Source organism: Pipistrellus kuhlii, unplaced genomic scaffold (assembly GCF_014108245.1).
Source record: "Pipistrellus kuhlii isolate mPipKuh1 unplaced genomic scaffold, mPipKuh1.p scaffold_m20_p_8, whole genome shotgun sequence".
NCBI classification, from domain to species: Eukaryota; Metazoa; Chordata; class Mammalia; order Chiroptera; family Vespertilionidae; genus Pipistrellus; species Pipistrellus kuhlii.
In genome coordinates, this window is record NW_023425584.1 from 20,119,730 (window position 1) to 20,136,155 (window position 16,426).

At 34.8% G+C, this 16,426-nt stretch overlaps 1 protein-coding gene across 1 annotated transcript; it reads right to left on the bottom strand.

Annotated features, from left to right (window-relative positions):
• Window positions 1-136: 136 nt before the first annotated feature.
• Window positions 137-13,935, bottom strand: LOC118711391 (serine protease inhibitor Kazal-type 6). The gene is made up of 5 exons (XM_036424426.2): window positions 12,734-13,935; window positions 9,916-9,938; window positions 5,145-5,219; window positions 2,225-2,340; window positions 137-369 (listed from the first exon to the last, which is right to left on the bottom strand). The coding sequence occupies exons 1-5, from the start codon at window positions 12,789-12,791 to the stop codon at window positions 324-326; spliced, it is 318 nt and encodes a 105-aa protein (XP_036280319.1). The 5' UTR covers window positions 12,792-13,935; the 3' UTR covers window positions 137-323.
• Window positions 13,936-16,426: the final 2,491 nt, after the last annotated feature.

Here is a 16,426-nt window from a genome sequence, read left to right on the forward strand (position 1 = left end):
GATTTTCCCAAGATGCACAATGACTGCATGGTTGATTTAGATTAGAAAAACAGGTGATCCACATTTATGTCAGGCTAATTATTCCATACTGCATCTACATGTTTTCTTGATCTCATAGTAAAAACACAGGCCAGGCTTCTGCAGAATTTATTTTATTGTTAAGCAAATGAAGGAAAATATTATATATTGAACTCTCCAAGAACCAGGGAGAGAAGAAGGTGTGTTTTTATAAATTTAAGCTATCTGCTGGAGAAAAATCAAAGCATACACAAGAAAAGAAGGCTGAGAAAGCTGGCAGCTGAACACAAAACATTGGCTCCAATTCAGCATGCTCCAACGTGCTTTAGTTTGAGCTTCCCACCATTTTCCCTATCAAAGAGAAAGACAAGATATGCTCAGTGCAATATAATTAGTATTCATTGCAGACATTGGACAAGGCTTAACTATGTCATCATCTATGTAATTATTTGATTCTACAAGGTATCCATGTTGACAATGTGGCAGAAGTTAAATTCACTTAGCAGTGACATCTGTCCTAATTACAGAAAGCATGAATCTTAAATTTAATAAGGCTTAGATCTTTTGATTTCCATTGTTTCTTCTCTGGGAGTAAATATTTGTACAACTGGAAAAGGTAAAAATGACAAGAGAAATAATGGCAAAGAAACTAGTGTCATAGCTGTGTCCTAATAGAAAATGGAAGAAGTTAAACCAAATATTCAGGCATTTGGCCTTTTATAGTAAACCATGTATTTAGTCCTTCTCAGTAATGAGTGTCCATCATATGTAATCTCAACTTACCCTACTGCCCTTATCCTGGAAAAAATTTGGTATTAATTAGCAGGTATTCTATATAATAAAAGCCTAATATGCTAAGTGTCCTACCATCTATTCAACCATTCTTTCAATCAGTCACATTTTGATGTGCACTGATTACCAGGGGGCAGATGCTCCAACTGGTAGGTTAGCTTGCTGCTGGGGTCCAGCTGATTGAGACTGGGCAAGACGAGCAGGACATGCCATGGAACCTCCCATGGTTCCTCCCCACCCAATGGTGCACTGGCGGGGTCCTTCAGTTTGGCCTGCATCCTCTTGCAATGTGGGACCCTTTGGAGGATGTCGAAGAGCCAGTTTCATCCTGATTCCCTCAGGACAGGCCAAGGGACCCCACCAGTGCATGAATCCATGCACCAGGCCTCTAGTGTTATATGTAAATGTAGAAATGTTTATTAGGCATTGATTCAATATTTATTCATCTTATTCTGTGTGCTTGGCTTTGCAGTTATTGATAGGGAGCTATATAATCTCCATGTTTAGGAGTCTTACAGCAAAATTGAGGAAAATTAAGACATTGATAGAAGACAATCTAATACAAGAAAAGAATGACAATGGTGAAGAAGTGAGGTTACTTTTAAATAGGGCTATAATTCCTTGATTTTAGAGCAATCAGACTAAGAGATTGATTGAGTTAATAAGTTTTTATTAATTATAAAATATGTCACATCAGGAAGTTCACAATCTATTTGTTAAATCTATAGTACCTGTTCTATTTCGTTAAACACATACATTCAATAAATATTGATCTTTGATAGAATCTTCCTAGTATGCTATCTGTAAAATTTGAATAGTCTGGATAGTAAAGGATGGTCCTCTCCTCTATTCTTTGTTGAAAGGCCCTTTTCATCAGAGGAAAAGAGAGGAGTGAATGGAAATTGTTGCCTTAGCAATATAGAAATTGCTATAAAATAAAATGCTTGAAAATAATGTGGGTAAAGTAATACTTTTATTGTTAATAATAAAATTTCCCACAAGTTTTTCATGTTTCTAATTTTGATGAATTTTCAAGCATAACTATATTGCTAAAATTTATTATTTTTGAAATTAATAATAACAAAGCATAAAGGATACAACTATTAAAAATCTTAGAAATAAATGGGAAAAAATAAAATGTATCAAAATATTTAAAGATGTATACTTTTTAAAAGTCCCTAAGATTGATCACATTTAATAATTACAATAAAGATTATGCTTTCATATAATTTATTATGCAAATTGTTATTCCTTTTTGAATGAATTGTTTTTAATCCATTTGCCTGAAGCTTATTTCTGTTATTTCTATGGGTGGGTGTGAATAGAAATTTCTAGACTATTTCCAGGGAAGTGTCATTGTCTTATTCAGGAAGTTTGTGCTTGTAAGGGACAGGTTTCTGAGTATGATACTTACGCCATTGCCTTACAGAAGGCACATTTATTGCCATATGTCTGGCCATTAGAGCCACAGTAGGGATCTGATTCCCGAGTGCAGTAGAACTTGGGATCCCGGAACTCAGCACAGTCAACCTACCAAAGTAAGCATAGCAGTGACATGGACATTAGTGCATTCTGTCTAAGGGACTGTTCCACACGATAGAAGCTTTAGAGAGCAAACTTGAGAGAGAGAGAGAGAGAGAGAGAGAGAGAGAGAGAGAGAGAGAGAGAGAGAGCGAGCGCGTAGCAGCATGTCCTGGAAAATGTATATACACTTTAACAGCTAATAGCTCAATTTTGAAGTTGAAATAAAGTTTAATAAACACTGCCTTTATAATTATTCAAAGTATATATACTTTTTTGTATACACATACTCTATATGAGTATAAATATTTATATGTTATATACAAATATATAAATATTTATTTATATAAAGTCATATTAATATATAAATACTTTATATATTTATATGAAAGTATACGTATATAAATATGTTTATAAATTATATATATATATCTGTAATGTAAAGCTTCCTGAAATAGAAAATGACCTTCTTTGTCTGTTTAGCTAGAATGTATTAAACATAACTGAGACTTTTTCTTTGAGATACAGGATACCCATTTCTGTAGTCACAGTATTCAGAAGTGAGTTGATTGAGTTAATGAACTGAGGCAATTACTCCCTACAAATGTAAGAAGTAAGGCAAATGCCATAGGTATGACTTTCTGTCCCAACACTAAATTTTCAATTGAGAGTGGTTTTTTATCTTTAGTGACACTTTTTTTTTCTTTCTTTTCTTTCTTTCTTTCTTTCTTTTTTTTTTTTTTTACTGTATTAACCTAACTCTAATAGCACTCCTGTTTTGTTATAAAGATATGGATGATCATTGCAAGGAGATTCCAAATGTTATGTGATGGCTTGTTAGTTTTCCTTGTGGCTGCTACATTCATTTATTCTCTTGAAAACAACATTTTAATGTCTTCATATTAACTTACTTTCTCTCTGTAATATTTGAACTTTTGTGACTAAGTTGCTCTATTTAGGATTCTGAGGTTGAATCCAGCCTTGGTGAGAACACGTGCCATGACAATTAATGATTATTGTCATGGGCTCTGTAGAAGGAATGGTAGGAGCACCTGTGCTACTAATATTTGCCCTCAGTTATAGTGGTCTCTCAAAAATAGCCTGGAGTTTTAAAATTCTTTTCAATTGAATCAATATTTTATATGCAAATGACATTTGAGCCCTTTTATTCCAAGTTATAGGCAATACACAACAGGTAGAACCAAACTTTTCCAAATATCAACTGTGTGGAATGAAGTGCCCTTTAACATGAATGGAGGGACCATACTTTACCCCTCTCCTAGTCCCATTAATAATGTCTTATGTTTATCTATTGCTTCACAATATTTAAACCATATAAAGTAACTCCGCTGAGATAACTCTGAGATGCATGTAGAACAAATTATATTAAGCAGTTTACAAAAGTGAATATTGATCCTCCGGATAATTAAGTAGCTTCCCAATGCCATACAACCAGGAAGCGTTAAAAACCAGTGCTTGAATATATGTCTTCTCATTGCTGATTCCAACTATCTATTATGGTTGATTTCCAACATAGCCTCATTTAGAGAAATAAAGACCAAGTTCATGATGTACTCTTGACCTCACTTACAATCAGGGAAAGTAAGCTTTATTGAAATACCTTATAAATTAAGTGGGCACAAATAAGAGTAATCATGTTTTTAAGATATTAGCAAACTGTTATCTATATGTATAAAAGCCTAAGTGACCAGCTGATTGGCCAGTAGCTATGAGGCACACTGATCACCAGGGGGCAGTACTCAATGCAGGAGCTGCCAAGCTGCAGTGACTTGGGAGCTGCAGTTCTCTGGAGACACACCTGGAACCAGGGAGAAGGGAGCCTGATTCCAGGGTGTTTCACCCGAGAACTGCCCTCTCACAGCCTGGGACCCCCTTGGGGGATGTTGAAGAGCCAGTTTCAGCCTGATCCCCACAGGCCAGGCAGAGAGACCCCCCCCCCCCCGCCCAGTGCATGAATCTGTGCACCGGCCCTAGTATACTGATAATACTCTCTGAAGATTTGGATGGGGAAAAGCTCAGTAAGAGAGTCACACAGTTGAGTTACAAAATATCACACATATCAGAGTTAAGATAACAGACTATTAAACACACATTTTAAAATGAAATTTCACATTTTGTACTATTGAGGCTGGGTGGAATGATGCTTATCAGAGATCTTAGGGTTGGTTGGATAGAAGATGTTTAGGCTTATTATAGTCATACCTATAGTCTCACTTTTTCCTCACTGATCATAAAGAAAACTCCATTTTTATACTACTTTTGGGATAGTAACCTTTCCTTTAGGTCTCCAAATAAAAAGTAAGCTGAGAAATCTTTAGGACATGATTAACCATAGGAGTTTTTTTCTTTCTTTCTTTCTTTCTTTCTTTCTTTCTTTCTTTCTTTCTTTCTTTCTTTCTTTCTCTTTTCTTCTCAAAAGCTAATTTATTTTGAATTTAAGTCATGAATACACACATTTGCAACTGTGTGAGTCAAGAATAGACTGTAAACCATAGACTTATCACTGATATTTTGATTTATCCCATCAACAGCCAATGGGTAATTAATATTTGTAAGGCATGGTTCTGGGTGCTGGTGATACAAAAAATGAATGAATTATAATATCTCCATATGTTCACCATCTTATTTGCATTAGGAAAGCAGAAAGAATACCATTAATTATAGCACAATGAGTGATAGACACCACAATGGGCCAAACAGGGACAATGTGCAAGCTGAGAAAGGGCATCTCAGTCAGAGAAATGTGTGTCTCTACAGTCAGATCAGTGAGAAAGGAAACCAAAGTCTCTTACTTTAAAGAGACGCCTTCTCAAGCCATCTTTCCATCGTATTCCACCCTCTGATCTTGTGATCCAGGCTCTTCTGTCCTTTAGAAAGCAGGTATGAAAGTGGCACTTGGAGGGCATTTACTTTGAGAACTTCTAGACCCCACCTCTGTGCCCAGACCCACTTTCCCCCTTCCACGGCCCCCTGGGAATGAGAGTAGGTAGGGCTAAGAATTTCCATATCAATCAAGTGGTATATGAAAAAACTTCTTTAGAATTTAGATTTAGTTTATGCTTCTAAATTGTTCAAGGGTCCCTGATGTAGCTAAAGAACCATGTTTCAGTACTTGTCTTGTCATTTGCCATTGGCTGGGTGTCATCTCAGACAAAGTGCTCCCTAGCTGCATCTAAATTTTCTTAACTAAAATGTTCTTTTTTTAAATTTACGGTTGGCATGCTTCATTCCCATGATTGTTATAAGGATCAACTGTGCTCATATAAGAGTTGTAGAAAGTCAGCGTGGAGTATTTGAAATACTCTTGGACTAGGCATGCAAAAAATTAGGTTCATGTTGTAGACCTGCTCTAGCTGTAGGTCTTACCATTTTGGAAGGAGCTTCGAACAAGTGTTCAGTATCAGTAGCTATGAGGCACACTGATCACCAGGGGGCAGTACTCAATGCAGGAGCTGCCAAGCTGCAGTGACTTGGGAGCTGCAGTTCTCTGGAGACACACCTGGAACCAGGGAGAAGGGAGCCTGATTCCAGGGTGTTTCACCCGAGAACTGCCCTCTCACAGCCTGGTCCCTGAGGACTAGATGGTCCCTGAGGACCTTTCCTGCTTTGATAACACAAGATTTAGCAGTGTTTCATTCAATAAAGTGGCTTAAATTAAGGTAAGTCCTTAATTCTTCAATTGGATGTGAGAAATCACTACTGCCTGAATGATTCTTTTATATCTAGTGGCCTTTCTTCACTCACACCGTGTGAGAAATTTTAGCATGGTGATGGGACAGGAAAAGGCCACTCTCCGAGAGCCCTGGACGTTTGAGAAGGTAAAGAATGACTTTCAGAGTCAGCCAGAAATCCTTTCTGTGAGGCAAACAACGAGGCAGAAGAACATCAGAATATCTAATAGGACTAGAAAGAGCTCACAGTTCTCAACTTAGGGAGAAGCAGGCTAAGAATGGCATGCCTTTGCTCTGTCTAAATTTCCTGTCCTCTTTTATATTTTTATTTTAGTCTTTAAATAGAATGCAGATAATTAGTTTCTTAGTGGACATAAAAAAGCAGGCCTAGAGCAGGGGTGATAGGATTATCTTTCCTCCTTAAAGTTTCCTCCAAGAGGACAGCCAAAATCCTCTGAATTTATTTGAAATACCCAATGCTCTATAATGTTAAGAGACTGTGCTGCAGAAGGTATTAGACTGACCTGGGTTTGAATTTTGCTTCTTCCTCTTGCTACCTGCATTACCTCGTGCATATAGTTGACTACTCTGAGCTGAAATGTCTTTATATTTAATTGGAGCCCAGCAATATCTGTCTTCTAGGTTTCTTGTAAATGATTAGTCCTTTGAAAAACACTTTATAAAGCTTCAAGCACCCTGTGGAGGATTGATATTATGAGCACTAACAATGTACATTGTTTCACATTCTAGAAGTTTTGGAGCCCATTATTTCTTACCCTACTTAATGAGAAATTTTATTTTGTTTTGGTGTTTTTTAGGTTGGTGTTGGCTTTAACAAGAGCCTACTTGTTAAAGCCAACAAGTAGGCTTATTTTCTTAGTTCAGCTTCCTTAGACTACTTCTATGTACTTGTGTGCCAAAGTTTAGTACAGGCCTGACCCCTTGTGGCTCTTCAAAGAATTGTACCTTCAAAAATATTCTGAAATACAGGGACACTTTTAGTACCCAGATTAGTATTCTAATGGAAACTACAAAATCATTTAACTTTACTGGAAAGTGAGCTTATATGATCACAAAAATTAACTTATAAGTCAGGGTCATTGATATTTTAGTCTAGCATTTCAGTTTTAAAAATAAAGCCAATGAAAATTTGCAAACACACATATATCTCTAGGGTGTAGGACTTCATCTGTTCTTCCCTTTACTACTACCCATGTGGTTACATCAGCTCCTTTTTAATCACACCAGTTTTCTAAACCCCTCCATGACTTGGCCTCTACTTCTCCTGCTTTTATACTCCATCCACACTACCAAAATGGCTCTACAAAATGATTCAGAATATATCCATTGGCTATTTGTAAAATGTTCATGATTTTTTGTGATGCAACTCCTTTTTGAAACACCTTATTTCTGTAAATTAAATATGTCAATACTCTGACTCTCCAACTATTTCTTCTCTCTTCTTTTTATCACTTTTTATTTTACTCTTGACTATTCACTATGTTTATTTTCAAGAAAATTTTATATACTTGATTTTGCCTCTCTAAGAGCCTATATATTCCCAGATGATACTGATGAATCTTAGCCATTATTTTTTTCTTGAATCTTCATCAAAATTTCAAACTCTAATTCCTGTTATTAGAAACATACAGGACAAACTTTAGATAATAATTTAATTCACAATTAATACTCATTTATATATTGTGAAGGATTCTAAAATTCTCCTTTTATAAGTCTATAAATTAGACTATTAACTATAATCTACCATCTGATGCTTCAGCATGGAGAGGCTTCTTGGCATGAGTGGACTGAGTTAAATGTTGGAGGAAATATTTCTTCCTTTTGTCTTAGCAGAATTAGAATTGAGCAGGCATGCTCCTAAGATTAGTTTCAACTTTTCCTGCCTGTTGTTTGGATAGCCACCATCTTTCCAGCTGAACAGAAGAGAAATGGAAGCCTTGATGCTATCTGAAAGGTGGCACCCTCCCTTCCCTGACTACTTGAGTGGAAAAAAAAAACAGCGGTCTTGGCAAGGCAGGCTTGGTTCCTACTGATTCAGATAGCTAAGGTCAGATGGGGCTTTAGAGATCATTGAATCTAAATTTTTATTTTGGAGATGTGTAAACAAAGGCAGTGGCAAGAGAGGAGACATCTCTTAGATCACACAGGCAGTAAATATTCAAATTAGAACTCATGTATACAGTCTCTAAGATGTTTGAGCAAAAACAGCCCTCCCCAGCACTGGATAATTATGTAGAATACAGATTTAAAATTTCCCCATCTGTGATGATTATTTAGTAAGTCTGGCATGGTGCTGGGGATCTGTATATTTAGGAGACATTTCCATGAAGGTAGGGGAGGGGAGGGATGAGGGGGAGAGATCAACCAACGGACTTGTGTGCATGCATATGAGCCTAACCAGTGGTCACAGACAAAAGAGGGGTGGAGATATGCATGGGGAGGGGTTTAGGATGGGAATGGGGGAATGAGGACAAATATGTGATACTTTAATCAATAAAGAAATTTTAAAAAAGAAAACATTTCCAGTGATCCAAAAGCAAGTCCACAAAGAGACTTAGACCAATCCAAAGGAATAGAATCAGTAAATAGTAGATTTTAAGTGAACTTTAAAAAACACTGAAAATCTGGGAAACATAAAATATCCTGAAGATCAAAACCTAAATAAGGGAAGAGACTTGAGTGTTGATGAGAAAACGGATAAAATTTCATATATTTTCAATCTATGTAATGCTTTTATATTTTATTACCTCGTAAGATACAAAATGGGTTGGTTGTATTGTGCAATTGTGTATGTTTAAAACAATAAGAAATCAATTTTAAGATATACAATTTTATATGCAAGTAAAAAAAGTGTATGTATGTGTCACACACACAAGTGCACACATACATACATTAAGAGTTAACAGTATGGCATCATCTATTGAAAGATACATTTCAATTTCTGAGAGTTTAAAATTGGAAGGAAAAAGTCTTATGCAATATACTAGAGTTGGAAGAGGTTTTCAACTCTTTTGCCAACTTGAACTAGTTGGCAGTATTATCTGGAAACTTTTAATGTCAAGAGTTCTTGGGCATACAAAGGCTAACAAAAATAAGTGCCAAGGTCAAGTAGAAATGTTCTTTTGTATGGACACAGGAGTAGCACTAGCTGGAGCAAATGCCACCTGTTTCTATTTTTTGATGCTTAGAACAAGCAATCTGAGGAAAAGTTGATGGATTAATTTGGAAAAAATAGCAGCCAGACAATGAAGATAATTTGTCCCCATTCCAAATTTTAACCCAAATTGTACTTACATTTAAGTGAACCAGTCTATGTATACTCAATAAAGAACAGTAAACAAACTTGGTAATAAGCAACCTTTTTTTCTCACTCTTGGAGGCCTTATTTCTACAAAGGAAAGAATAACCTCTGACCTAAATCCTTCAGAAGCTGTTAATTATTAATCAACAACTAATCCTTTTATAGTTAACCAAATACTTCCACATAGTTTATATAATTTCAGCCTGACTACAATTCTTTGAAGTGAATAAGATTGTTTTCTTTTTTTATAGTTGTGGAAATTGCAGCTCAGAAAACCTGAGTTACTTGCCCAAGATCTCACAGTGAAAGCGGAGATAGATTATGAGTGTTATCATAGACTCATCCCATTTTCATTTATAGTTTCTTTCCTTTAACAAAAACTGAGAATGGGTATTTAGGCTCCTTTATCTCATAGAGAAATTGTAGTTAAAATGTTTATTATTTCTATTGATTTCTGCATTTGGCCTGCTGGTTCAATGTTTTGCCCTTTAGCCCACAGACAAAGGCTGGGCTGGGAATACCAACCAAGCACCACCCAGGTCTGAAGAATAGATAAAAATATTCACTGACCTTTTTTCCTTGACTGAAGACACCTGAAAAACAAATCACAGTCTTAGCACTATAATTTCTGAATGTATAAAAAGTGGGATTTGCAAAATTGGGAGTTCCTCAAAGCTGGAATGATACTTATTCTTGATTCTTGGTCATCTCAACAAGGCATGGCATGTTTGATTTTTTTTATACCTGTTCACTTCTCAGGGAGAATAGACACTTGGGAAGTGATGAAAGGGGATGGACAAGGTTGAGATCAGATTTCTTAGAGGTTGGGGAGGGGAAGTGAAAGAAAATTGTTTCATAATCTGGAGATTCATGTTAGAGTTCTGGCCCAGTTACTAATCCATTGTGGAAATGACCTCATCTCTGGTCTTCAGAGAATTTGGGTTGGAAAGTCTCCTGAAACTTTGACATTTCCAGGTTCATTGCATTGCCTATAGGCAATTCAGGAAGAGATTAACTTTATTTGTTCTTTGAGGTCAAAATTGCTTTTCTGTCCTCTATACTCAGATTTAAAGCCTTGGCCCAAATATAGACTGACAAGGACAAACTCTTTTATTTTGCTACGTCTCTCTAAATTACTGAAAGAGGAAACAATCTATAAATAAGTCTTGTTTCTCTCTCTCCCTCCATCTTTATAGCCATGTCTGTGATTTTGGATTGTGGTTGATTAGCTCAATGGTTTTAAATACTGAAATAATAAAAATGTTAGGTTCAATTCTGCTCTGAGCTGAATTCTGGTCATTTCTGGGGAACTTCTAATGCCAGTGACACCTGGCACATTTAGCCAAAAGCCTCCTTAATGACAGAAAGTATAAGTGTCATACTTGAAGGAGGACAACTGGAAATATCTTTAAGTATGGTCTCTATTAATGGAAATGAGGCAAGAACAGGGCTTTTAATCTTAAAATAAAGTTGATGACAATCTACTATAGTGAGTACCAACCATATTGCAGCAGTGTTATTAAAAAATACAGATTTTTTAGGACACTTTAAAATTTCATTATATAAGATCAAATAGGGCCTAGAAGTTTATATTTTTGTAACCACTGAAAGTAAGTTTTATGGCCCAGGAAAACTCATTATTACAATTCTCAGCCATTTCTTCACTGTACAAATCTTTGATCAGAAGAGGAAAGATTGTGCCCACTGTCTTCTTATATGTAGAATTACCAAGGCAGAAGGATGGTTAACATCAGCAATACCTGAATTCAATACAGTGGTTGTATTATTGAAATTTACTAATGTTAATATAATGGACATTTGTTAAACTCTTACTAGATCCCATCCACTATGTAAAGCACTGTTCATGCATTTTCTCATTTAATTCCACACACAGGGATATTCCTTTTATAGCTGTATTTTATAGATGAATAAAATATTCAGAAAGGTCACACACTATAAAATGGAAATGCTAGGACTGAAACTCAACATTAAGGCTCTTAGGCATTGGCCTTCCCAAATACAGATTTATCCATGAAGGACCATGTTTTGGTAAATGCCTTGTTGCACAATATCCAATGAAAAGATCATAAAGAGAAGCAATGGAATATAACTTAATTTTTGAGAGCATCTTAGCCAGCAACTTTTTATATAGTCACATTTATTTTTTGTCATCTCAGCAGGTGACAGAAACATCATTTCAGGTTAGTTAGCCTTATTAGTCAAGCTTATTCTATGAGATCACAGTAATCCTTTATCCGACTTTTTTTTTCTTTCATATTCCTAAAAATATTTTTTCATTTAAATATAACCAGTTTCCAGTGAATAATGACTTCTTTATCTATTCAATCTCAGTGAAAAACCTCTGATAGCCCCCCAATTCAATGACTTTTGTCACAGAAAATGATAGATTAAATATGTAAGGTCCCAGGATCCAGTCTCATATCTAGAATTCTATAAATGAGAGCATATCTCAGAGAGCTGAGCTGTCTCCAGTTGAGACAGTCATAAATGGAAGACATGGGTCTAGGTCTTGGGTCTAGAGTCTCTATTGTGTTCTTTGTCTACTATTACATCATTGGGTGGAAAAATAAAGAAGTTAGGAAAGAGATACAGTGTTCTGTTCATTCACATGGCCCTATACTGAAAAACATTAGATCCAAGTATAGCTGCCCTTTGAACAATCCAAGTTGATAGAGAATATATGACTACTGCTCATTAAGGTGTCCAAAGATATTCCCCTTCTTGAACAATTATTGAGTTTTCCAACAACATATATGTTTCAGTATTCTGAGATTGGATACCTTTTCCTGAAGGATTTTTCTAATTAAGTTTCCTTTTCCCTCTTGTTGTAATTTTAATTGAGTTCCAATTACTGTATAAAAATAATGAGTACATAGAAGCTTTCCTTTGTCTTAGAAGAAAATATTTAAATATCTAAATAAATATTTAAAACAACTAGCCATCCCCCCAGACCTAGTTTTGTGGAACAAGCATAAACTGTGATACATAGAAGACCTGATCAAATTCCAAATTCTACTTATGAGTTACAAGTCCTTAGGCAATTTTCTTATTTTTCTTTTTTTTTTTGTGCCACAGATTTCTTATATATGGAAGATAGATAAGAATAGCTTGCTATGTGTATTGGAGATAATGCATAAAAGCTCTTAGTACATGCCTAGAATATAGTATATACTCAACAAATGAAAGTTATTTTTATCATTATTACTATTACCATTTTCATCATTATAATCATTATCATCATTATGATAATCTCATAGAATTGGTCTTTTATATCAAAATTGTTAGAATTTAAAATGTGGTGGACAGATATATTTGTCATGTCCATTCAGCATAAGTATTGGATTTTAATTTTAAAGAAAAAACTCACCTGAGAAAAAGCAGAAAAGAGCCAGAGAGAGGAGCAGAAAGACACCTGATATTTTCATGGTGCCAGTTAGCTCACTCAGATGCAGGCTGCTTTGTCCAACTCAAGTTCTCTGTCAAGACACTTCCCAGAACACTAAAACACACACACTTAGACATATATATAGAGACATGAGAAGGAGTTGGGATCTCCACCTTCTTTATAAAGTCACCTTCTAAAACCATAAGCAATCCTGTACATTTAGACATTTTTTATGGCCCGTACCCAATGTAAAGGATATTGTTTCCATCAATCTTAAAATTAGAATAATTATGTGAGTCGTACCTTACATCTTATTAATACAGGATGTCATTTTCCACAGGTAAACTAGGTTTCCTTAGCAACCAGTACATTCTCCCTGCTCTTCCCTCTATAGTTTCACTACATTAAAGGGATGAGTCACTGGTGGGGCCACACTTGATGTTATGTCTCTTTTAGACAGGCCTTACATGTCTGTGGTCCAGGTGAGTAACCGCAGAGGAATGGAATCTTGGGTGTAACTAGGATTTTCCGAGTCCACATCACCCAAGATTTATGTAAAGAAGACAGGTATTCTACATTGCCACCAGAACCACACCAGTAAAAACATTTTCTAAGCAGAAATCAGTCTGTTAATTTTAAAAAACATGATTGTAGTCAAATGGCAGTGATTTTCAATTTTTAAGTCAAAATGAACAAAGGAGGTAATGTCTATTTTTTCCAATTTGTAAAAAGTAAATTACTAATTTGTAAAAGTTACTAAATTGAGGAATTTTTAATATTTCCCTTTTTCCTGCAAAGTAAAGAAGTGGTTACAATAAAACTTTTTATGTTTTAACTCCTTGAAAAATTGCTTTTCTACAAGTTAGATTAATTCCATTAACTATCATGGCCAGTTTAATTGCAGACAGAGCAAAGTATGGATGCTATAGATTTCTTGGGGGGACAAAAAATAAATAAAGAATGGTTATAGTTATGATAATAAGATCTGTCTCAAATCATAATCAACTACTTAAAATATCCTGAGGAAAAAGTATAATAATTTAAAATATGGGAAGAATATGAAAAATGTGCCCAATTTAAATTCAAGTGATTATTGCAATGTTGTGCAAATAACTCAGAAATTATATATTTAAATACCTATTTTCCTTTTAAATTAGTCACTTTGAGAAAATATATACATAGTATAGATATTGTTTCCTTTTATTCAGGACATTTGTTTTCTTTCTGGAAAATACATATTTTTAAAATATTTAATTTTATTTATCTCAAAATTTAGAATGACATTTCTGTCTTTGAGAAGGGGAGATCTATTTTATTTTACAATAAAAAAGACATTACTGTTTAATAAAAAAGTAAAGCATGATTGTAATAAAAATAAGAAGTTGCTTCTCTGACAGTTTTAAAAGACCTGAACTTAAAGGAAAGAGGAAAAAGAAGTACAGTCAGGAAAGAATGGAAAGGAATAAGAAGCAACTAGTATGCTTGGCAACTATTAAGTGTTTTCATTCTAAGGTAGTGTGATGACATACACACATACACATACACTCACTTATAGGTAACCTTAAAGTCCTATATAAAATTATAGGTCAAATGTTAGACACTGAAAATTTCAAAGACACCAATGAACAACCTAAAAAACAAATTGTTTTGAAATACTTTGTAAACACTTTATGGGAGTAGTAATCTGGGAATATTTAGAAAACAGAATAATTGGTAAGAAAATAATTGTTTAAGAAAAGCTATGGAATTTTCACATAATACTTTTGTCTAATTGACATGATCTTTAAGTATTTTGGCCTTGTTGAATGAGATAAGATAAAGAGCTGGGCTCAAAAATTTGACATATTCCATAGGCTTGGTTTTAGGTACTGCTGCTTTCCTCCTCCCCAATTCCACTCCCAATGCCTCCTCCTCCCTTTTGCATTCTCTCTTTCCTTCCCCTTTTTGATCAGAATATTTGGGGCCAGTCTAAGCATAGCCTCATGTCCCAAAAAAGCAACAAATTCAAAAGACTTAACAAATAATAAACAAAATATAAGATGGAGCCATGGCATTCCATCAGAATGATGCTTTCTTCTCCTCCAGTCATTTTTGTTAGTTACTTCTCATCCTTTGTTCTAAAGTCTCAAAATCACTGTTTGCCTAAATGTTATTATCTCTCTTCATCTTCCATCCCCATTTTTCAAGAGCTTTCCTTCAACAGGTGTATATTTTATTGATTTTTTTTTACAGAGAGGAAGAGAGAGGAATAGAGAGTTAGAAACATCTATGAGAGAGAATCATTGATCAGCTGCCTCTTGCACACCCCCTACTGTGGATGTGCCCCCAACCAAGGTACATGCCCTTGACCGAAATCGAACCTGGGACCCTTCAGTCCACAGGCCGATGCTGTATCCACTGAGCCAAACCGGTTTCGACAACAGGTGTTTTTGATAGAATGATTCTAATCTATTTTTATTCCCTTTATAATAAAGCTTGGAAAAATGGAAGATGAAATAAGTATTGAATCTGAGTGGGTATTGGGGAGAGAATATTATATCTCAATAATATATATTTTAAGAAGACTGGTACTTTGAACAGTAGTTTTTGTTAGGTTTCCGAGCCCATGTGAAAGATAGCTTTTTTGTTTGTTTGTTTGTTTGTTTGTTTGTTTGCTTTTTGTTTGTTTTTTCTTTCTTTTTATAAGACATAAGAAAACAGCTAAAAAATAAGAAGCTGAGATCATAGGAGGTTACTGAGAAGTTACAGGCACTATTGACCACTATTAAAGTTGTATATAATTCTACTCTTTTGGCTACAGAGTAAGTAGATGAGAGCAGTTTGAATTTTGTTTTCTGTAGCACTCTGACAGGAAAATTAAAAAAAAAGATTTAATAATCATAACATTTAAAGGTAAGTTTCAATGAATTAAATTATGAAAAAAAGAAACAAAAGTGAATAGAAAAGAGGGTGTGGAAGAAAGCAGTTAAAGTCAAGCCATTTTATAGACAGTAGAATGAAGTCTCAGCATACATGTAGTTAATTTCCAAAAATTAGCTATGCACACTTTCTTTATGTAATTAAAGACAAAAATACTGTGATATTATATTTTCCAAGAGCAGTTTATCAATATAAACTCAATACATTTACTTACAAATATTATTCGGAGTCAAATACACACAATAGTCTACATTTTAAAAAGGTAATTATGATTCTATAAACTTTGTGATATAAGAGATTTTTTTTTGGCACAGCTGAGAGATTTTTAAGGGTGCTTTTTGATTCTATAATTTTTTTCTGTTGGTTGTACAACATCATTTTGCATATTGAGGTGCAGCTTTATTGCTTTTAGAAAGCTTAGGTCTGGGCCCAGGGGTATACCTACCTGTTTATATGTTTTAACATTTTGTTCATTCATATAAATATCTCGCAATATTGTTCATGTGTAGTATGATGTGTTATTTTGAAATGTCAGTTCTCAAACACTGATGTCCTTATCTCTAAGCCCTTGAGCCCTGCCACTATTTAGCATAGGTCATGGGATAGAGAGGTGTGTTTAAAAAAAAAAGAACAGGCACCACCTTAATCAAGGAAGTCACTGTTCAGCATTAAATTATGAAGTGGCTTTTTAAATTTTGTTAACATTACTAGCCATACAATAGACTAAAATCAAGAATTTTGCATTTAGCTACAATG